Below are 25,000 nucleotides of genomic sequence, written 5' to 3' on the forward strand. Positions count from 1 at the left end.
ACAATTGTCTTTAAAATTCCCTCTCCGCAATAGGATAACGCTAAACGAATCATCTTCTTGTTTTCAAGTAGCAGGATGCACAACTTTCCCTCTCCACGCAATAAGATAACGCTAAAGGAATCATCTTCTTGTTTTCAAATAGCAGGATGCGTTGCCGTCACAACTTCTGGTCGCATGTCAGTCACCATTATGTTAAGCCCGCCCACCGACTCTATACACGCTGTGATTGAGCCGCCCGTTTTCTCAGTTTCCCACAGCTCCTAATGTAAGTTCAATATCCAGGATGGAGGACTGCGCCTCTCTCTCCTCTCCTGTTGTGTGTGGACTGTGGGGATGAGGTGCTATGAGACTTCAGAGAGTAGGGGTGGTTCAGATGTCTTAACAAATCACACACTCACACACTCACACACTCACACACTCACACACTCACACACTCACACACTCACACACTCACACACACACACCCGTGGTTGTCGTCTCCCACTAGTGTTGTGTTCTCACTTGTGTTAGGAGCTGAAATCAGGAGCCGATGTGTGTGTGTGTGAGTGTGAGTGTGTGTGTGTGTGTGTGTGTGTGTGTGTGTGTGTGTGTGTGTGTGTGTGTTCGGAGGTTGCTATGGCGACGGTCGGTGGTGGCGTGACTCCGGGCTTCCTGAATGCGGTCTGGCTTATGCTAATCAGGCCTCTAACAGTGACACAAACACACACACACACACACACACACACAGTGGATTGGCAATAGTCAGAGATATAGTGATATTGCGGTAAGAGGGCAACTGGGACGACTTTGTTGTTCTAGGCAGCAGGAGCAGTAGCAGAGCACATACACACACACACACACACGCACACACATACACAGCAGCAGCAGAGACAGATGAGTCACCCTGTAGATCAGGAGAGCAACCCAGCCTTCATCTCACCAGCCTTCATTATATCCCAGACCACAGGGCCAGATCAGAGCCAGATCCTAGCCGCATCTGAGACAGCTGTATTGCATTTAGACCTGGTGCTGGACAGTGACCTGGCGCAGGGAAAACAGCCGCAGATTATCTATGCTGGCAAAGCTGAGAGGGGATAACATTACATACTCAGCAATTACAAAGAAGTGTGTAGACACACACACACACACACACACACACACACACACACACACACTTGTACACTACACACAGAGTTCAAAGATATGCACAATTATGAGTGTGCCAGCCTAAAGCTCAGGCATGCTGTTCCTCTGATTCCAATTACGCAGGTGCCCCCATGATCTTATAACCAGCAGGGGATATCATCTCTACACACACACACACACACACACACACATACACACACACACACACACACACACTATACACACACTACACACATACACACATACACACACACACACACACTGACACACACACACACACTAAACACGCACTACACACACACACACACACACATTGAACACACATCACACACACACACACACACACTGCAGGGAAAATGACTATTAGATAAGCTTACAGTACATTCAGCAAGTTGCTGAGGCTGGAGGCTTCCTCTTATCTAGTTCACATCCTCACAGTCATCGTCAGAGATGCATGACTTTATTATTGACTCTCCCTCTGTCTCTTTCTCTGTGTGTGTGTGTGTGTGTGTGTGTGTGTGTGTGTGTGCACTCTCACAGGCTGCAGAGGTGGAGAGACAGTTGTCCACTCAGGTCCACTCCTTGCGGGATGATTTCCGGGAGAGGAGCATCTCCAACAACCAGCACATGACGCGTCTGGAGAGTCTACAGGCAGAGGTGAGGCATTCTGGGAAATGGAGTTTCTCCTACTAACAAAAATATTTGTCAAGTATGGATAAGATGTGCTACTACTACTACTACTGCTACTGCTAGTGTAATGCATGTTCTTCTGTTGCTCTTGTGTGAAAGTCCTCTCCCAGAGAGCAACGACCTCTGAGGCAGACCTCAAGGTCACTCCACACTGCCAACGGCGACCATAGCGATGACTACAAGCTACAGTTCTAGTGAACTATTAGAACAACAATGTCCACACCACTCACTCATCACAGGCCATTGAGTTGTACTGTAGTTATCACATTACTGAACCTGAAAGACATTTATGAGAGCCTTTCCTTACTGCTGGTCAGTATATTATTATCAGGGATGGCACTAGAAATATAGTAGACACCTTATTAGGCCACAGACCAATGTTGGTCATTATCTTTTATGAGGGCCTCCTGTCAGTGCTGGGCCGGGCTCTTGGGAGCCCTACTAACTTCTCCCCTCTCACAGTCCTCATTAATTAAAAGCACATTTATTCTCGGCATGGCAAGATTGTCATTTTCTCTTGACATAACACACAGTCTATCGGCTGCACTCCATATGGTGGAATTAGTTCATTAAAAAAGTATTGAATTATTCTGACGAGCTAGATCGAACAGCAAAAGTGTTACAGTCTAAGGTTGACAACAGCTGGATTGAGTGACTTCCCTTACAAACTACACGTTTGCCCAAAGAGAAATTACCTGATTGAATGGCTGAACATACTCTGTCATTTTTTAATTCACTTCAGTTGTCCTATTGGTTTGTTTTCACCGAATTGTCCTAAACCAAAAGTGTGTGTGATGTCGAGAAGAGTTAGACTTCATACATGTAGTAGGAGCAGACTTCACTCAGTTTCTTATGTCTCTTTTAGAGTGCTTGGTCAAACTTATGTTACATCGAAGAAGAAAAAAGGCCACACTTTGCACACAATCGTGTTTTCCTTCTTAGCCTTCAAAGTTGCCATTGGCAGTGTGGACGAGCCATCGGTTCTGGTCAGCATCTGGGCCAGAAGAGGGCCGGGTCTGAGCCGGTTCTGAGCCTCGTCTCAGCCGGATCTCCGTTGTTCTCTGTGGCGTGTTGTGGCTTCACACCTGTTTACTGTAAATTATTCACGTCTTCCTTAAACGCTTCATATCTCTGACCACTGTCCATTTCCTCTCGTCGTCTGTCTGCTCACTTTAAACCATACCCACCCCCCCTTCCCTGATTGGAGCAGCAAGGGCTAGAAGTAAGTGGTGATGTATTGCTATTGGTTCATCTGCATGCCCGTCATCCTTGTTTAAAAAAAAAAAAAAATCTGACCTCAGCTTTGCACTGGTTTCAGTACGAGAACAGCATCCAGGTAGTTCTTATTTTTAAGTTATGATGCTGCTGTGCGTCTAGCAAAACGTTAATGTGACGCAAAAAGGAAACAGAACAAAAGAATAATGTGCAAGGACACACAGGTGGTGCTCCTGCTGATTGGCTGTCAAGAGCGGAGCAGAGCAGAGCAGAGGCTCAACAGCAAGCAGAGCAATAGCAGTGCAAATACTGTATGTGGTACACCCTCCCAGCACACGCATCAGGAGGCTGGAGTGGAGATAGAGGGCTCTTCTCATTCGTCTGTTGGTTGATCCTCCCTCCCTCCGTCCCTCCCTCCCTTCCTTCCTTCCTCGAGTCCTAGTCCCTCCTTTTGCGGAGGAAACGAGGAAGGAATGATAGGAGGATGGAGGAATGAAGGAGAGACCGATATGAGAGAGGAGATGTCCTGAGAGAAGGTGGCTCTTGCTAGCAGCTGACCCCTGACACCTGACCCCTGACACCTGACCTCTGAACCTGACCCTGAACCTGACCAGGGACCAATCATGGCCCTGACCAGCCGAGGTGGACATCTCAAGTTCAGAAAGTAAAAGTCTTATTTGTTCTAACTGTGTAGTACGCTAGCTGGTCCTATTCAGCAGTCAGCACAACCCTTAACTCAGGCAGGACAGTAAATTAGTGAGATTGGGAGAGTGCCTATGTTTAGTGCACATGCAGAAGGAATGCTTGGTCGGACTTTTGCCTTCTGAAGTAGGGGTTGTCCACCTCTGTTGACCAGGGGCTGATTTTGGCCAACTCAGGGCCAAGTCAGGGCCGGAACCTTTCGAGCATCAGCTGCTAGCCGAGTTCTTCCCAGTGTTCTATAGAAAGTTAGCCAGCTACACTCTCAGACAGAACAAGAGCATGGAGGCTCTATAATGCCAAACACTTCATACAGAACCTTTAAGAACGTGAAAAAAAGCCAAATGTGTTCTTTAAGCTTAAAAATGCTTTTACAGCCACTTTAAATGGCTGTGAAACTTTCCAAATTGCTGTCCCTTCATCAGAAAGTTTGATATGAAGACACCCCCTCTAAAATATTTCTATAGCGGAGATGAACCATAGAGCCTGTGAAGTTCCTAGAAGGTTCTAGAAGGCATGCTCCATTTGTATTATGTCTGAGAGTGTTGATGGTACCTCATGTGGTAGCTGACTCTGGACCAGACTCATGCCAGAACTGGGTCAGAGTCATCTGCTATCTGGGTCAGTGTTAGCGGTACCAGGAAAGAGAGGAGTGCTTGTGTGAGCTCAGGTCAAACATCTTGCATGTGTGTGTGTGTGTGTGTGTGTGTGTGTGTTGAGTTGAGTTGTGCAGTGTGTATGAAGTGGAGCAGTCCCTAATGTGACACATGTATAATGCACGCCGAGTGTCTTGGGTCGTCTACGTCTTTGTAGGGCACGTATTCATAATGTATACAAACTACTCTACACACACACACACACACACACACACACACACACACACACACACACACACACACATCCATTAGGCAAACTTCTGCTCATGCATGTTGCTAGTGTTGTAACTTTGTGTCCTGGAAAGTGTGTGTGCTGAAAGTGTGTGTGCCGTGAGTGTGTGTGCACTGAAAGTGTGTGTGTGCTCTCTGTTGAAACTGCTGCGAGAGAATCCATGCAGCGAGACAGAGATGGATGGGAAGAGGATAAAACAGATGAGAGATTGTAATAGCACAGCAGCCTAAATGAGCCCTCCAACAATTTCTCACATCCAGCCATTAAACGCTTTTCTCTCACTTTAATTGCCATCCAATTTTACAGCAAATGTTAACACTTGTCCAAAGCCAATGTATAATAGCAATTCAGATACATCAGAAGTTTTACTAACGCGTCAACACAATTTATATGGATCGATCCCCAGTGACTAAATTCACTAGTAAAACCTCACTTATCATGGTGAGGCCACAATCACTACTCACTACTACTGTTAGGCTCTCAGATCACAGAACTGCACACAGAGACACAGCACTCAAAGAGTCCTCTATAGAAATGCAGTGGGGTTAGTTCATAACAGCAATATGGCAGTTGTCTGTACATATGTCCCTTGAGTAGCTGAGTAAGTGAATAAGTATAAATGTAAATTGGCGGTCAGTCAGGAGGGTGAGGGGGTATCAGGCTTACAGGCCAGAGAGAGGAGAGCTGCGATGAGATGTCCTGACTGATAGAAGTACCTAAAGTGTTTGGTTAGGTCAGCTCTACTAGAGTCTGGTTAATTGGTTTGGTAAACTAAGTATTGTTAGTATGTAGATTCAGTTTTAGTTGTTGTTTTGTTTGTGTTATTTATTTATTTATGTGGTTGTTGTTGTTGTTGTGTTGCTGTAGTTGTTGTACAGTTTTAGGTCATAGAGTATCAGTAAATGTAAGGTGTACAGCCTGACCTAAAGTGAACAGGGTGTTCCGCACCAAGTGTGCTCTGAGTTTATGCTGCTGGGTTATGCAATCCAGGCAATTACAGAGCTGGACGTCTTCAAAAGAAGAGAACACACATTGGCAGCTTGTCTCAGAGTTTCATTACATTAGCAGAGGAAGGAGGAGAGAGAATGAGAGAGAGAGAGAGAGAGAGAGAGAGAGAGAGAGAGAGAGAGAGAGAGAGAGAGAGAGAGAGGTGGGATGGTTTCAGGGAGACACAATGAGATAGGGATAGAGAGAGACAGAAAAGGATGGAGGTAGAGAAAGTGATGGATGGAGACAGAGAGAAATGGAGAAAGGGGTGTACAGTATAGATGGAGAATAAGAGATGGATAAGGAGAGAGGGGGAGAGAGCAAAAGAGAGAAAGAGGCTAATTAGCGAGATTAGCCTGGCGATGGGTGGTCCTGCAGTGACTGGCGAATCTGAGCTGATTTAAGGATCGATGGCAGACCTGCTGCTCCTCGTCCTGCTCGGGGAGACCCATGATTAGAGAGAGCCTCAGCAACTCTGTCAGAGAGAGAGAGGGAGAGAGGGGAAGAGGAGAGAGAGAGAGAGAAGAGAGGAAGAGAGGAGAGAGGAAGTGATTAGAGAGAACTTTAGCTCCACAACTGTCAATGAGAAAGAGGGGGATGAGAAAGGAAATGAAATGAAGAAAAGAATAGGAAGAGGAATAGATGAATGAGAGAATAAAGAGGAAGGACAAAGAGAGGAGTTGGGATGAGAGGAGAGGAGGAGGAGAAGAGAAGACGAGGAGAGGAAGAGGATTAGGAGTGGACAGGAAGAGGAGAGGGAGAAGAGAGAAGAGGAAAAGAGGGGAAGAAGAGGAAGAGGAGGGGGAGAGTAGAGGGAGAGGAAGAAGAGAAGAAGAGGAGAGGAAGATGAGAGGAGGAAGAGAAGGAGAGAAGAGGAGAGAAGAGGGAGATGAGGAGAAGGGGGAATAAGGACTCCGGCTCTAAATTTAGCTCTCCTACTGCAATGTCTGGGTGTTCCCAAAACTGCAGAGTCTCTCTTTCTCCCCCTCCTTCTCTCTTTCTCTCTCCCTTCCCCCTTGACTCTCTCAAATTCAAATTGCTGTATTGGCATGACAAATAATAAGACACTTGTATTGCCAAAGCAGTTTCTACATAAATGTACTAAATGTACAGTATCATGACAATAACATCATGTTGCCAAAGCTCACATATTTGGTACAATACAGATAAGAACAATAATGAAAGAAAACAAATGTAGAAATGGAAATAAAATGTATGCTAATAATTAACTGATGATTAAAACATAATAGGAAAAGTAGGAAGGAAAAGAAAGACTCACTTCCTCAGTTTATGCCGCTCTGCCAAGAACTCTGCTGCTGTTGTTGCACTATGCCCTCTGCTATGCCCTCATGGCAACTAAGGGAGCTTGTCTTCATTAGCTAGCACAGGGAATTGGGGACACGTTTGACATATTTGGTTAAAGGATTTTGTCCTACCCGAGGTGTAGTCCTTGCAGTCAGTGAGGAAGTGTACCTTGTATTTTACCCCTCTCTACACATAATAAACACACTACACACTGCAGACACATTGAACACTACAAACACGCTAAAACACACGATAGACACACTACACTCTCTCTCTCTCTCTCTCACTCACATACACTCACATACACACACACACACACACACACACACACACACACACACACACACACACACACACACACATCTAGGAGTATGTCATTAGACACGATCAGGTCTGAGTTTAGAGTGGCCATCAATCACTGACGGCGTCCGTTATCGTACGTAGAAACACACACAAGGTAGAGTGGCTGTTAACTAGAGCACATTCATCATGGCCATTGAGTGGGGATCCTTCTGAGACTTCACACAGCACAGAGACATGTCTGGTATGGCTCACACACACACACACACACACACACACACACACACACAACATTACGCACCGCAGACTACATACTGCACACATGCTAAAGTTACACTACAAACATGTACTACAGACACACTACAAACATGCTACAGACACACACTACAGACACACTTCTACAAACACACTACAAACATGCTACAGACACACCAGACACGCTACACATTGCAGTGGCCCAATAGACTCAGTTGCAGACACAGATGGACACAGTGTGTGTGTGTGTGTGTGTGTTATAAGGTAGCGTGACTGTGTTAGTGACTATGGTACATGTGTAAGGCTGCTGTAAGCTGAAGTGGGTTAGGAGATGTGGGTCAGGAGGAAGAGGAGGAGGAGGAGGAGGAAGAGGAGGAGAACACAGCTGTGTATTGATGTTTGTTTAATGGGGAAAAGCGCTTTAGTGAGTCTCGCTGGATAGACAAGCGACGAGCACCAGGGATTTTAGGTCATGCAGCGACACGAATGTGTCTGTGTTTATGCTAGCAAGTGAGGTAAACCAGGAGATAGACAGACAGAGACACACACATACACACACACACAAACTCACCAATGTGTCTGTGTTTATGCTCGCAAGGGAGGTAAACCGGGAGATAGACAGATACACACACACACACACACACACACACACACACACACACACACACACTAACACACACAAACACACACAAACACACACAAACTCACCAATGTGTCTGTTTTTATGCTAGCAAGGGAGGTAAACCGAGACATAGACAGACACACACACACAAACTCAATCATTCTCCCACTCACTCACTCATAAGTATAGATGCAGTATATAGAAACACATGCACAATTTACATGCACATGCACACGCACACACACACACACACACACACACACACACACATAAACACACATAAACACACACTCTCCCACTCTCTTATACAGACCCACAGACACACACACAGACACACACAGACACACACACACACAGACACACACACACACACACACACACACACACACACACACACACACACACACACACACACACACACACACACACACACACACACACACACACACACAGCCTTGATTTACTGTAAAAGTCAATGCAGAAAAAAATTGTTTGTCAGTAGAAATATCAACGCTATCAAGCGAACATTCCTGAAGTGTTGAGGAGTTAGGTTCAGCCCACGCTTCTCCGTGGCAACCAGCATTCCTCCAGCCACAGGAGACCAGGGAGGAGAGCAGAGGGGCAGCCACACACACACACACACACACACACACAGACGGGCATTCCACAGGGGAAATTCCACTTACCTGAAAGTCAGAAAAGTTTCTGTCTAAAAGTCTGAGGAAAAGTCACCTGTCACTGTCGCCGTGGTTACAGACACCTTGAAAAAATGTCTGACGTGGCTGCCATGCTCTGCTGTTCTAGATAAAGATGCTGTCGGAACGCAAGAGAGATCTAGAACGGAGGGTGAACATCATGATGGACGAGAACGAACATCTGCAGAACACCATGGAGAGCCTGAGGGAGAGAACACTGGTGCTGGAGAAACAGTGCCACGAGAAGGACCTACAGGTGAGCACGCAACACACACACACACACACACACACACACACACACACACACACACACACACACACACACACACACACACACACTGGTGCTGGAGACACAGTGCCATGAGAAGGACCTACAGGTGAGTGCACACACACACACACACACACACACACACACACACACATTACACACTGAGCACATGCAGTACACAACTTCTAGTGCATTAGTGTTTGTGCTCATACTTGTATGCTCTTGTGTCTTCTTAAGTCTCAGTTCCCCCTCTAGTTAGCTAACAGCAGCCTGCCAGGGACTAGAGATGGACATGAGCTTGAATAGCTACACCTGATGTTCATGCTCACATGCTAACCTTTGATCATGAGCATGCTGATTCATGTACTACAGACCTTTTAAATAAACAAACAAAAGTTGGACTCAGAATCACACACATACAGTACACACACACAGACACACATACATGCTGTAGCGTAGTGCTCAGGCGGATGGTGACCCAGAATCGGGCGCTGTCCTCAGGCCACTACTGGCCGTTTTCATCATAGATTCATGTCTTTATCAACAGAACACCCTGCTGATCAGCTGAAGCAGGGCTAAAGGAGACAGACAGACAGACAGAAAGCATCTGGCAGAGAGAGGGAGGAAGAGAGAGAGAGAGGAGAGAGAGAGAGAGAGAGAGAGAGATGATCTCTGATGTTATTAGATAAGATGAAATAACATGTCTGTGGAGGAGATTCATTCCTGGTTCACTTCTGTTACTGATGTTATTGCTGTGTGTTACATACTGTAGTAATCTGACTGGAGGGTGTGTGTGAATGGGTTAGTGTGTGTGTGTGTGTGTGTGTCTGTGTGTCTGTGTGTGTGTGTGTGTGTGTGTGTGTGTGTCTGTGTGTGTGTGTCTGTGTGTGTGTGTGTGTGTGTGTGTGTGTGTGTGTGTGTGTGTGTGTATGCCAGTGTGTGTCAGTGTGTGTGTGGGGGAGGGTGTATGTGTGCCAGTGTGTGTATGTGTTGATCCATTTTTTAGTCAAGATTGATCAGTTGTATGAATACTGTACAGTATGTGAATGTTATCATATACAATTTGTTAACATGACTGTGTGTGTGTGTGTGTGTGTATATGTGTGTGTGTGTATGTATGTGTGTGTGTGTGTGTGTGTGTGTGTGTGTGTGTTCACAGCTGCGTCAGAGCCAGCTGGAGCTGCAGGAGGTGCGTGTGTCCCACCGGCAGCTGAGCTCTCGTCTGGAGGAGCTGAGTGAGGAGAGTAGCCTGAGCTTCAGCCCACACACACACACACACAGCCTGCTCAGCGAGATCGAGCAGAGCATGGAGCAGGAGGAGATGGAGCAGGAGAGGGAGCAGGTACACACACACACACACACACACACACACACACACACACACACACACACACATACACACACACACTTTATGTTTATTGATCTCATTGGACAGAAGTGTCTGCTAAGAACCATAAACATACACATTAACATAAAGAGTGTGACCTCTGTCTACTCCCAACTCACACATTAGGATCGCACTCACAGACACACACACTAACACACACACACCTTGGCTTGAGTTAGCTGTGGGTTTGTGTATGTACTTTGCATGAGCAATAAAGCCTGGAGATGAATGCAATAAATGCAAGTCCTGTATTTGCAGACTCACACACTCACCCACACACACACCCACACCCACCCACACACACACACACACACACACTCATTCACTGCTCTGTGTGTGTGTGTGTGTGTGTGTGTGTGTGTGTGTGTGTGTGTGTGTGTGTGTTCTCCAGCTGCGGCTCCAGCTGTGGGAGGCGTACTGTCAGGTGCGCTCCATCTGCTCCCAACTCAGAGGAAATGACATCACAGACTCCGCCCTGTCCACCGACTCCTCCATGGACGAGTCGTCCGAGACGCTGTCCGCCAAGGACGTGCCCTCGGGTAGCCTTCACGCCAGCCTGCTGGAGCTGCGCAGACTCACACAGAACCTACTGGATGGCAACGAGTCCACGGTACACACACACACACACACACACACACACAACGGGTAGCCTTCACGCCAGCCTGCTGGAGCTGCGCAGACTCACACAGAACCTACTGGATGGGAACGAGTCCACGGTACACACACACACACACACACACACACACACACACACACACACACAACGGGTAGCCTTCACGCCAGCCTGCTGGAGCTGCGCAGACTCACACAGAACCTACTGGATGGGAACGAGTCCACGGTACACACACACACACACACACACACACACACACTGAATGAAGCAGTTCACAGAAAAAAAAACATAAATTGTGTGATGATAGTTGTGTTCTAAAATGTGTTTGTGTGTGTCTATGCATGTGTGTGTATATCTGTGTGTGTGTGTGTGTGTGTGTGTGTGTGTGTGCGTGTGTGTGTGTACAGGGCTCGCGGCGCAGCGATGAGGAAGCTCTAGAGGATCAGGTGCGTAAACTGAGTGAGGAGCTGAGGGCGATGAAAGACCTTTACGAGAGCGAACAGGAGCGCACACACACCAGCCAAGAGGAGACACTACAGCTCCACAACCAGGTACACACACACACACACACACACACACACACACACAGACCTTTACGAGAGCGAACAGGAGCGCACACACACCAGCCAAGAGGAGACACTACAGCTCCACAACCAGGTACACACACACACACACACACACACACACACACACACACACACACACACACACACACAGACCTTTACGAGAGCGAACAGGAGCGCACACACACCAGCCAAGAGGAGACACTACAGCTCCACAACCAGGTACACACACACACACACGCACACACACACACACACACACACACACACACACACACACAGACCTTTACGAGAGCGAACAGGAGCGCACACACACCAGCCAAGAGGAGACACTACAGCTCCACAACCAGGTACACACACACACACACACACACACACACACACACACACACACACACACACACACACACATACACACACACACACACCACACATAGACAGACCTTTACGAGAGCGAACAGGAGCGCACACACACCAGCCAAGAGGAGACACTACAGCTACACAACCAGGTACACACACACACACACACACACACACAGACCTTTACGAGAGCGAACAGGAGCGCACACACACCAGCCAAGAGGAGACACTACAGCTACATAACCAGGTACACACACACACACACACACACACACACACCACACACCCACAGACCTTTACGAGAGCGAACAGGAGAGAACACTCAGCAGCCAAGAGGAGACACTACAGCTACACAACTAGATACTCTCACACACACACACACACACACACATTCAAGCACACACACATTTAAACAGACAATGAACTTTATGACAATGTACGATGAACAAAAGAGAAGTCTAAACTCTGAGGGAGCATCAAATACACACAGCCACATACACACACTACTGTGCCATTCTGTGCTGTGTCATTTGTGCTGAGGTGTAGTTGTCCTCCTGCCCCACAGGTGGCGCTGCTCTCAGTGGAGGCGTGCTCGTGGCGTGAGGAGACTGAGCGGATGAGGGCGATGGCAGATGTACACGAACCCAACGAACAGCTGCAGAGCGCCATACGGGATCGAGACGATGCTATCGCCAAGTATGTACACGAGCACACACACACGCATGCACACACACACACTATACAAACATACATACATGCACGCACGCACACACGCACGCACGCACGCACGCACGCACGCATGCACGCACGCACGCACGCACGCACACCCACATACACACATACACACAGGTCTGAGAAAAACCTTGAGAAAATGGGTTGCTCTCTCTTTGAATAGACCTTCGCAGAAACTCCGGCTATTGTGAACTCGTGATTGAGATGTGAAAAGTGCAGATGTAAAACCGTCTAAACGCCACCTCCATCAGAAATGAGTGTAGGCTCTCTACACGTAGTATATGTTAATCCAATAATTTTGCTTCAAAACTCCCTAAATACCACTCTCCTCCTGGCCTGAAATATGGATTTGCTAGGTTAAAAGCATGCAGGAGTCTGATAAAAACTGTGCCCTTTTAAGAGAAAAGTGGTCAGATGGATTTAGAGGGTTTTGCATCGGAACTGTTCATGTGTTCCACAGTCTCACACTCACACGTGGAACAGTGCGGCTAGCTTACTTAGAACAGCACTGGGTCTGTCTCTTAGTGACACGTGGAACGTCACTGGGTTCTAGGTTCTCTGTCTCTTAGCAACATGTGGAACAGTACTGGGTTATCTTTCTGCTGTCATTGTACGATGTAGGAATGTCTCTTTTATCTTCTTGTGGTATGAGAAACAGCTTGGATCATGTCTGTCTATTTGCGCTGTTTTCTATTGGACGATTTGTGCCCCCACATAAGCTCCGCCTCTTCATTCTGTCAATCATCTGTCTGTGTTTGAATCACCACAACACATAACACCACTCCAACTGACTCTGGCAAACTGTGTGTGGATGTGTGTGTGTGTGTGTGTGTGTGTGTGTGTGTGTGTGCGCGTGTGTGCGTGTACATGTGTGTGTGTGTGTGTGTGTGTGTGTGTGTGTGTGTGTGTGTGTGTGTGTGCGTGCGTGTGTGTGTGTGTATGCGTGTGTGTGTGTGTGTGTGTGTGTGTGTGTGTGTGTGTGTGTGTGTGTGTGTGTGTGTGTGTGTGTGTGTGTGTGTGTGTGCATAACAGGAAGAAAGCGGTGGAGATGGAACTGGCCAAATGTAAGATTGACATCATGTCCCTGAACAGCCAGCTCCTGGACGCCATCCAACAGAAGCTCAACCTGTCCCAACAGCTGGAAGCCTGGCAGGTGGGTCACACAATACACACACATACACACACTAGGGCTGGGACAACGCATCGACTTAACCGATTAGTTCGACGCAAAAAATACGTCGGTTCAAAATATGCGAATCGACACGTCGTCAAAATCTAAACAAGTTTGGCGGCAACGTGAGTGACTCCTCAGAATTTCAAAAGTGCAAGGCACTGCAGCACGCACTCGTTCCTCTGAAGCGTTTCTCTAACTATGGGCCGCGGAGTTGCACCGGTTCGCAATGTAGAGACTGCTGGTCCATGAGGCGTGGAGTGAAATTAGGCTCCGTGTTTCACCTGATAATTTGCTGCGCAATTGATGAAGCAACCGCGGCCCAACAGAAAAAGAAAACAAAAGTTCCTCCAATCAGGAGGAAATACTTGCTAGTTCGATGTGATTAAACATAGAGCAACACAATTAAGTGTTGGTATGAGCGTTCATTGAATGCATGCATGTGCGTGTTTGCACGACAGAAACTGAAACTAACCGATAACGTTGGTGGCAAGTTGCGCTTCAACGTGTTGGAAGGCTGTTTAATTATTTAACGACATGTAATAGAACAACGTGGATTCTTGAAACAGAGCAGAGCATAGTGCAGTCAAATTTGAATATGGTCAAAAGATTGTAGCCTTAGTCTTTCATTTAAAAATCTCCAGATCAGTGATTTACGCCTATCTGCTCGGCCGTATACTGTACATAGACACAAGTTGGTATTGTAGGTCCTGAATCCTTACATTCAGAGATTCAAAAGGGATTTCATTAAAAAGCATGTCAATTTTGTGTTTGCATGAGGGAAACATCCCAAAACAATAGCACCCATATTATTGCTGTTGTTTTCAGAAGTAGCCTACTGTATTTATCATGCAACCATGCAAAAGCTATTGTAATTATACTGTATCTTACAATACTAAAGCAGGTCTCTGATTTTTCACAAACTTTTTGTGAACAATGTTAGCATTTAAAACATTGACTGCTTTGAAGTGAAAGTACTCTTAATACAGCATAATAATAATTGTAATAATGATCATCATAATGTTGAATGTTAATGTTTGAAGGGGGGGTATACAGTACGTGTAGGTGGGCCCTATGGCACCAAAGTCCCAAAGACTTAAAATAAGCCTACTTAACTTGTCATTTTATTGATGACAGTTGGGATCTTGTCCCCTTCAATTTGACAACACTCCCAGTGTTTTCAAGGCTTCAAGGTTTTATTGAATGCTACCTCTGACTTAGAATGCACTTGTATAGTCTTTCATTTTGGAATTTTAAGAGCAATAAACATACATTGCAATGTTTTATTTCATTCAGATATGTCAATCAACATGTATATATTGCAATTAGTCAATTAGTGGGGAGATAATCGATAATCGAATCGAATCGAAATCGAATCGAACTGAAAAAATGAATCGTTAGATTAATCGATGCATCGAAAAAATAATCGCTAGATTAATCGTTTAAAAAATAATCGTTTATCCCAGCCCTAACACACACATACACACACACACACACACACACACACACACACACACACACAAATGTGCTCTTACTTTCCTACAGACACATATCTGTGCAAACGTGTGTATACACACACACACACACACACACACAAACATACACACACAGAGAAATATGCTCTTACTTACCCACTGACACACATCTGTGTAAATGTGTGTACACACACACACACACACACAAACATGCTCTTACTTACCCACTGACATATATTTGTGTATAAAACGTGTACACAAACACACACACACTCACAAACTTGCTCTTACTTACCCATTGACATATATCTGTGCATAAAACGTGCACACACACACACACACACACACACACACACACACACACACACACACACACTCATGAACAGATGTTGTCCCAGCAGGGTAGGCCACCAAACAGATTACTGTCATGCCCTATTTTATGCCTGCCCACATGCGCACACATGCACACGCACACACACACGCGCATGCACAGACACGTACACGTACACGTACACGTACACACACACACACACACACACACACACACACACACACACACACACACACACACACACACACACACATACACACACACGGACACAGATTCATACTCTAAGACCGGAGCAATGGACAGCACTACCTAGGCAATCCCTTAAGTGATGGTTAGACTCGGATAGAGTTCCCCTTTAGCCTGCTAGTAGCTGCCTGGCGAACCTGATCTTAGCCAGATCAGGGCCATATCTGGGCCAGAGGGCTTCCAGGGGCCACTACCATCTTGTGTCCCCGGCTCTACCCCGAGCCCCCTTGGACTTCCTCACCCCCCCTGTTCTCAGCTGTGTTTGGTCCCAGTAGGTGTTTATGTGTGCGTATGTTTATCGATATGAATACAACGTATTTTCCAGCCTTGGCCCCCTGCCCCTGTCCACTCCTTTGGGTATAACCACTCTCTCCTCTATTTCTCCCCTCCCCCCCTCTCTCCCCTCCTCCTCCTTCTCTCTCCCTCTCTCCTCTCTTCTCCCTTTATCTCTCTCTCCTTTTCTCCCTCTCTGCCTCTCTCCTCTATATCCCCCTCTCCCCTTTCTATCTCTCCTCTCTGACCTCTCTCTCCTCCCTTCATCTTTCTCTCCTTCTCTCCTTATCTCTCCTCTCTCCTCCTCCTTCTATCCCTCTCTGCCATCTCTCTCCTCCCTTTATCTCTCTCTCTTTCTCTCCCTATCTGCTCTCTCCCTCTCTCTTCTCCTCCTTCTCTCCCTCTCTCCTCTCTCCTGGCCTACAGTTTGCCTCCTCAGGCCTCTTTACTGTGTGGCTCTTGTGGTTTCTGATCTAGTGGCCTTTCTCAGCTTCCGTACCACCCCCCTCCCCTGTGGTACTCCCTTCCTGCCTCTGAGGTGAGCCTAGGAGTGCCATCCCACCTCCACCTCCACCTCCACCTCCACCCTCTCCACCCTCATACTCATTTCTCCATCCTAATGCCATCGCTCCCCCACCCCCACCCTCTCTTCCTAGTGCCATCCCTCCCCCACCCCCACCCCCTTATCCTAGTTCCATCCCCCACCTCCACCCTCTCCATCATCACAACCACCTCTCCACCCTAGTGGAGTCCATCCCACCCCCACCTCCTGCCTTCCATCCTTATACCCACCTCTCTGTCCTGGTACCAAACCCCCACCTCCACCCTCTCCATCCTCATACCCATCTTTCCATCCTAGTGCCAGGCCCCCCCCCCCCACCTCCGCCCTCTCATCCTCATCCCCACCCTCCTCATCTCCATACCCACCTCTGTACACCTCTCATGCCATCCGCCATAGCACCCACTCACTGTGCCAACCATCTCCTTGCCACTCCATGGTGATGTCATCAAACGGGGACGCTGTCCATTCATCCTCATAGGGTGCCTCTCATTTGGGCTTTTATACACCCTCCCTTCCTTCCTCAATCCTCGTCCTCACTGATCTAGATAAAGAATGATGGGGCGGCAACAATGGGATAGTCTATCCAGTGTTGGTTATAGATCAGTGGGAACGCCCCTCGAGGATCGAGCATCGAGGATCGAGGAGAGTGTTTGAGAGCCACCCATAGTGTTCACTCCTCCTTTAAGCTCTTCAGTGTTTAACTGGGCTGTGGTTCTCATTTTCTCTCTCCATTGTTTTCTCTTTTTTTCCCTGTCTGTCTCTCTGTCTGTCGGTCTGTCTGTCTCTCTGTCTGTCGGTCTGTCTGTCTGTCTGTTGTCTGTCTGTCTGCCTTTCAGGATGACATGCAGAGAGTGATAGATCAGCAGTTGATGGACAAGCACCAGGAGGATTGGGAGGCCCCCTACTCCTTCTCAGGAGCCAATGGGGGCTCTCGCCGCACTTCGGCTACGCCCTCCAGGAGGTCACACCGCATGGCCGACCGGGACAGGAGACTCTTCTCCTTCTTCAAGAAGAACTGAGTCTGCACCCAGAAACGAGAGAGGAGAGAGAGAGAGAAAGAGGAGGAGAGGAGAAGAGGAGGAGGGCAGGTGAAAGAAAAGACACACAAACACAGACCCAGCCAAAGACGGACTGTAATCGCACAGGAATAACTGGAGAAAGGGATGACAGAGAGAAAGAGTTTGTCAATACAGACCAGAGCATGTGTGAGCCGAACTTGCTGATACTGAAAATTTACTGAGGCAGTTGTCGGAGACAATAGGGTAGAATAACCAAAGCTGATGGTGCCACTCAGGGAAATTCAGATCGTCAGGTGTAGACCAAGAGGTCTTAGTTTCACATGCGCCTTGTGTGTGTGTGTGTGTGTGTATGTTTCGACTCTGCAATGTCACTGCACTGCCTATGCCTTGGCTGGTTTTGTCTCTTTGCCTAAAATTTCACTTTTATACTCTGGGAGCACTGAGGCCCGGTGGCATCAGTCTGTCAGTCAGTCTGCCTGAACAAAAACCAACACCAATATTTACAGAGACATCGCAGCTTTTCAACTGTATAAAAGATGTCAAGACTACTTCATAGTCACCCTAACTGTAGCCATTCTAATCTTTTCTACTGACAGTCAGGCTTACAAGGCTGAAAACAGACTCCTTTTTCAAATGCTGTATTATCAGCTTGGTCATGACAGCATACCAAGCTAGGCTAGGGCATGGCATTATCCTATACTAACTGGGCTCTAGCACAACTTAAATCCAGATACTGTTGGTGATGTACAGGGTAGTCCTGTCCACACATGACTCTCGTGGCTATATGGTCTCCCATTAAAACATGCTAAATGCATGTTAAAGCTGCTATTTAGGCTCCAAACAGGACCAGCCTTTGGTAGCCACTGTACACAGGACTCATGTCTGTTAGCTTGTCTGCAGTCAGAGCTAGCCTCTGCTAACATAGAGGCAGCAGGCAGAACTAGCCTCTGCTAGCACAGTAGCTGCAGAGACGACTATCCTCTGCTAGCATAGTGGCTGCAGTGACGACTATCCTCTGCTAGCATAGTGGCTGCAGTGACGACTATCCTCTGCTAGCATATTGGCTGCAGTGACGACTATCCTCTGCGACTGTAACCTTGAAGTCACGACTACAGGCCTCAGCAGGTCCACCTCTGACAGATCTGACAGAACTGATTGGCATCTGGCTTTGCCTTTGACAGGAGTGAGTGCAGATTCCAAACCTGCTAAACAAAGGATCGGGTATGGATCTAGTTACTCTATATAGACACACAATCCATGCTCTGATCTTGTGCTGATCCAAAGCAGTGTTGAGCTATGGGCAGGAGAGAAGGCTGGTCTGTGGTCTGTGTGTGTTGTTTTGAAGTTGGTGTTTAGCAGGGTACACTGCCATTCCCCAGACTGCAACTGACCCTGGGACGGACCCGACTCTAGCCCCTGGTCTGGCCCCGATGCGGCCCTAGTCCGTCCCAGAGTCGGGTGCTCTCTGGGGGTCCCCTTCATCTCTGAGTGTGTGGGGACGAGCATTTCCTTCCAGCCTACAGTACGTGGAGAAGGCACTTTAGATTAGAGGGACGGTAATGGGCTTCCAGGAGTCAGGAGAGCGTCTCTCACACCTCACTTTCAGTGCGTCCAGACTGACCCGACCAGCCCAAGGGGGGGAGAAACTGATGCCAGAACGGATCCAGCCGAGCCAGAACCGCACCTGACCGGACCCGTTCTACTCAGCGAGCACCTGGGTCTGTTCTGAACCGACACACCTCCAGATGTGTTTGAGAAAAAAGGACTGTTTCAGTCCTCTGACCTCTGTGTGACCTGTGTGTGTCTACGCGTTCAGTCTGTGTGTGCATGTGTGTGTGTCTCGGTGTGTACGTTTGCGTGTGAGAGAGAAAGTAAGAGTGTGTTTGTTTGTTTGTGTGAGTGTGTGCACAACTGTGCTAGTCCTTACAGTGCAGAGAAGCCAGGCACACAGGAGCAAAGCTATGCAGATGTCTTCTTGTTTTGAAAAAAAAAAAAATGGAGGCAGTTGTTGTTGTTGGTTTTGGATCTAACCCAAAGAACGACTTTTTATATGTAAAATATCATTAGCTACCAGGTTCGGATGAAGTTGATATATTTATTTATAAATGTGTAACTTTTGGATGACAAGATGTCTTCTCTTTTTTAGAGTGGTGAATCCTTTTGCTGACGTATCCCTCATGTTTAGAGTAGGCAGGTCTCAGTTCCACTCATCTGGGGCACAGAGATTCAGGCTCCCTGTCAGGTGCTTCTGCCATCATCCTCTCGGGAGAGGCAGAGTTATCATGAAAACATCTGCACAGGTGTGTACACACATAGTTATTCCCCACCCCCAGAGAGATAACCTTATTACATTCAAAAGCTGAAAACATTATGGTAAGAACAATCATAAGTCATAAGTTATGCTAATTTCCAATCAATTTACCATAAAGAAAACACAATTTACTTTAAAAATCAATGATTTTATATATTTTTTTTCAAATGTTACCCAACTACCATCCAACTACAGTAGTTACCATCCAACTACCCATACCCTATTCCAAATGGTAACCTCTCTGAATAGAGTATTGAGAGATACTGTAAAGATGAAGGCATCAGTGTTATTCTCTGGGGTGTTGGAGAGGGGATCGCTAGAGTTGATTTAGGCAGAAGACCTCACAGGAGTCTGATATCTCTCATGGAGAATGCCAGCTGTCTTCTTGTTCATAACATCCCACTCACTGTTGAGTTTGCTCACGTTAGAATATTATTTCCTTTATTGTAGCTCGTTGTTTTTCTTGTTTTATGTGTTGCATGTATTCTGTTGCATTTATTGTGTATTTTATGATTTGACATTTTATTTCGTGTCTACAGTTTACAAATCACTGTTTTAAACACTCTTAAAACACACCAGTCCTGCATTTTTACAGGACAACTGTCAGAGGAAAGAACATTGTTCCAAAACACCGTTTTGTAACACATTTCAAAATGTGTCAATCATAAAGATCATCTGTCACTCTCACCACTCGACACTGCTTTATTTCTTTCATGCTGCATGTTTGTGTGTGTGTGTTCGTGCGTGCATATGCGTGTGTGTGTGTGTGTGTGTGTGTGTGTGCATGTCTCAAAGCACTTTTTTTGCCCATGCAAACGCAGAACTGAGATGCTTGAACTTGAACGCGGAAGTGTTTTTTCCAGGAGAAGCGAGATTAGAGACAGGTGAATGTACTGACTTAAGGATATGGTGGCTCTATACAGATGGATCTCACATGATTAGCCAAGCTTCCTCCACCTCAATCACACACACACACACACACACACACACACACACACACACGCCTACCTACCTTCCATCCATCCCAGTCTTACCCAACACACATTTATAGATGCTTTGAATTACGTGACACACAAGATGAATGATCTTCAGTTAACAGAGAGCTCAGCATCACAAGTGGACTTACAGGTAAAGATGGAACAGAAGGGTTGAAGAGAGATTAAGTTAAACCGCAACATACGGACCTACAGTACATACAGAAATTAGTCAGACAGAGGAATGACCGGACACAGTGCAGTGTGTGTGTATATGTGTGTGTGTGTGTGTGTGTGTGTGTGTAAAATACTCTGTGTATATGGCACATGCTAAAAATATTCACATATTCTTCTTTTATCTTGACTGTAAATATACAAGACATTTTTCTATATTGATAAGCTTTTCATAAAATTATTTTATACAGATGGAGAGATAAACTAAAAATACTATAATAAGCATATGATTTTATATTCATGGGAAATACCTATTTTTTGAGGTGACGCCACTTTGCGTGTGAGAAACTGATGATGACTGTCAAGGTGAGTGAGGCTCCTTCTGCGAGGAGCAAGGACTGGTTGCCATGGTGAGACGGATCTGCTGAATGGTTCTTTCTTCACGTGAAGGCCACTGTGACCCAATAAAAATCAAAAGCAAGCAACCAATGGAGTGTCCTTACTGGAAGTGTGTGTGTGTGTGTGTGTGTGTGTGTGTGTGTGTGTTCTTGTCCTTACTGGAAGTGTGTTTGTCTGTTACATGCAAAAGTACACAACTTGAGGTATGCATTTCTAGGAGAGCAAGTGTCTTGAAATCTTCACATTTATTTTGGTTGGACATGGTCATGTGGAGGAGAAACATGTCGTTTCCATGGGCTGCCTATAGGTTAAGCACTATATAGATCTATGGGTTAATATATACTATATCACTAATAGCACTATACTGGAATTAAACCAGTTAATAGGCTAACAGGAGAAAAAAAAACACCATACCAATCTCTAGGCATGGTGAAGGGTATGTGATGATGTGGGGTAATTTCAATTCCAAAGGCAAAGGGAACTTTATTAGGATGTATCCCCATAGAGGCAGTAAAATCTGCCTGCCTCTATGGGGATTTAACATAAAGGTGTACTCACATTTGCCCCCTATATTGTAAGGAGAGACATTTCATTTTAAGAAAATAGATGTCCTTAAGGGATGGAATGTTCCTCATTCGTGTTCATTTGTGTGATCTTACAGCATTAACACTTGGAGGTCCGGGGCCTTTTCAGGCCCTTTGAGGCAGTCAGCTATACCTTGAGATTTTTAAGTTTTTCATCTAACTAAAAACATCTATGCAAAAGTGGCACATATGGTTATATTCTAGAGGTCCTCCTCAATAATTATATGAGAGTAAAGTGGATGCAATTACTTTTTATTATAAGTGTAAACACAACTATTTAAAAAATTATTTTCAAATGTCAGAGGTCAAAGGTCAAAAACACACTATAAATATATAAGGCTTTTGAAGTTTGAACCTTGAAAACAATGGTGTTGGCTCCATATAGGCCAAAGTAAAAAGAACATTTGAAAATGTTATGTAGTTTTACTACAAATTAGAAAAAAGTCAGACTAAATAGGTCACTTAGTGAGTGTCTCTTTCAAATGCAAATTAAGGTGAATGGGCATTTTGAATGGGCCTGCAGCAGGTGAGAGGACTGAAATCCTGGGATTTTCTTTTATTGTTTTTACAAAGTGCCATTGATACATTCTCTTTTAAAACATATATATTTGGAATCTAGTTGATTAAAGGTTTCTAATGGTGTCACTTAAATGTTTCTAAGACAAACCTTTGCAGAGATTGAGATGTGTGTTTGGAACAGTTTTTCAAATCCCCAGGGGATCCAGAGAGACTCCAGAGGGTTAAGATCAATTTCCAAAGGATGATTTTATATTCCTCTTTTAAGTCAACTTTAGCATGGGTGTATTCACTTATGCTGAGCACTGTATATGTCTTTAATCTAGGATGGAACACCCCATGAAAATGCTTGATCACCAAAAGACATCAGTAAGCTTGCTCGTAACCTTTTAACAACTTGATTCAATGTCATTTCTGTAGAGCCATATAAACATGTATCAGATGCTTACAGAGCCCAGTATGAATTTATACCACCTGGACAAGCGACAGGTTTTCGACAGGAAGACATTTGGAGCGGAAGCATGGCTTGTGCAGCTACCATCAGTGGTGTTTGCAAGATGTTTACACTGTAAGTTTAGCTTGCTACTGTAGTTTTAAACCAAAACATTTCACTGCTGTAGATGTTCAGGACGTGCTTTTCAATGTGCTTTTGAACCTCCCCAACTCCCTAAGAATAATTTGGTATCTGTTCCCCTCACACACACACACACCTTACAACCTTTAAAGGGTCATGTGGCATCTGTTTGTTTCTCTCTCTCTCTCTCTCTCTCTCTCACGCTAACTGCAGGGAGCACTGTGCTACAATCACAAATGCCCTTGTAACAAACACTTGTGTTATAACAGAACAACAACAATGAGGCAGTTTTTCCAGACAAAACACAAAAACAAAAGAGGACAATGGCGCTCCGGTGTCAAATGTTAATCCATTTTAAAATATTTATTATTGATTATTAACTCCAGTGTACAGCTAAAGCAGAGCTGAAAGCCACGTTTCAACCATAGCACACACACACATGCCTACGCACATGGATGTGTGCAAATATATATGTATATAATATATATATTAAATATAAAGACAAATATATTTATATATACACATACACATGAGGAGTACAAATGAGTCAGACTCCGTTCCTTGGCCCAGAGGAAATGGCTCACTGATTGGCTACAGGGTTGCTATGACAGGTGGTGATGTCATAAAGCAGGTGTTGTCATAGCTTTGCTGGGGGTTCTGCTTAACAAGATGAGGTCCAGTCCACCATTAAAGGAAAACACAATAAAAGTAAGAGATCGGTCCAGCAAACAGGGACCTGAATGACCACAGAGATGAATTACCCAGAGAGCAGAAAGAGAGATCGAGAAAGAAGAGAAAGAAAGAGAGAGAGAGAGAGAGCATGACAGGTTTATCCTAGCAGTGTCATTCCACTTCAAAGGGGTGGCAGAAGGAGTTTCTCTGGCACTTCAAACTCTCCCTGGTCTTTCCTGTTCACATCTCTGCACTCACATGGAAATACACGCGCACGCACACACACGCACACACACACACACACACACACACACACACACACACATCTGCAATACACACTCCCCTGCAACACACATACACACACACACACACACACTCACTCTCTCACACACACGCAACACACACACACACATATAGTAGAAATATCAGATATTAGACATTACAATGGCCAAAGTCTCTGCAGAGATGGGTGTGTCAGGGGTGTGGCTGAATCTGATATGGGTCATATATCCCGACATGCTGGGGACTGGCTGACTTGTACAGCTGCTGCTGCTGCTTCCTGATTGGCTGGGAGCCGACAGTGGTCCGGACCCTAAATCAATCTCAGTCCAAATTCTGAGCTGCCGCCACAGAACCTCCAGCGGCACGTTGCTATGGCAGCAGAGCGACTGGGAGGAGAGGGGTTTCCATGGCAAATCAACAGTGCAGAGGGGGTCCGCCTGTCTGTCTGTCTGTCTTGTAGTTCCTTGTGGAGCAGATGGCAGTATCGCTGTTGTCCAATGGAAAACCGTGACGGACAAAAAAAGGTGTCTACGGCGCAATAAGACTGCAGTGATCAGGTGGCGCGAAGGGCATCACGCCAGGGGTCAACGGGGCATGGGGGGGGGGGGGTGTTAAGTTAATACACTTGGCAACAAAAGAGGGGAAAAAACCTAAAGAAAACAAAGCAAACTAACAGCGTTCAGTCCAGTGGACTGACCTGACGCAGAACAAGCAATGACAAAAGTTCAGCCTG

The 25,000-nt window shown here is 46.0% G+C and overlaps 2 protein-coding genes across 2 annotated transcripts in view; one reads left to right on the forward strand and one right to left on the reverse strand.

Moving 5' to 3' along the window:
* The window catches only part of bicdl1 (BICD family like cargo adaptor 1), a 44,386-nt gene extending 26,605 nt beyond the window's left edge, over positions 1 to 17,781 (forward strand). Inside the window, exons 3-9 of the mRNA XM_062543517.1 lie at positions 1,666 to 1,782; positions 8,891 to 9,037; positions 10,209 to 10,391; positions 10,828 to 11,046; positions 12,538 to 12,668; positions 13,737 to 13,857; positions 17,599 to 17,781. Of these exons, the coding sequence (XP_062399501.1) occupies positions 1,666 to 1,782; positions 8,891 to 9,037; positions 10,209 to 10,391; positions 10,828 to 11,046; positions 12,538 to 12,668; positions 13,737 to 13,857; positions 17,599 to 17,781 (1,101 nt within the window). The remainder of the gene's footprint in view (positions 1 to 1,665; positions 1,783 to 8,890; positions 9,038 to 10,208; positions 10,392 to 10,827; positions 11,047 to 12,537; positions 12,669 to 13,736; positions 13,858 to 17,598) is intronic.
* A 5,862-nt stretch (positions 17,782 to 23,643) lies between these two features.
* Positions 23,644 to 25,000, reverse strand: part of rab35b (RAB35, member RAS oncogene family b) — a 14,890-nt gene continuing 13,533 nt past the window's right edge. The window contains exon 6 of the mRNA XM_062543518.1: positions 23,644 to 25,000. This exon is cut by the window's right edge and continues 841 nt beyond it. The gene's annotated coding sequence lies outside the window, so the exon portion shown is untranslated.

Source organism: Sardina pilchardus, chromosome 8, assembly GCF_963854185.1.
Source record: "Sardina pilchardus chromosome 8, fSarPil1.1, whole genome shotgun sequence".
NCBI classification, from domain to species: Eukaryota; Metazoa; Chordata; class Actinopteri; order Clupeiformes; family Clupeidae; genus Sardina; species Sardina pilchardus.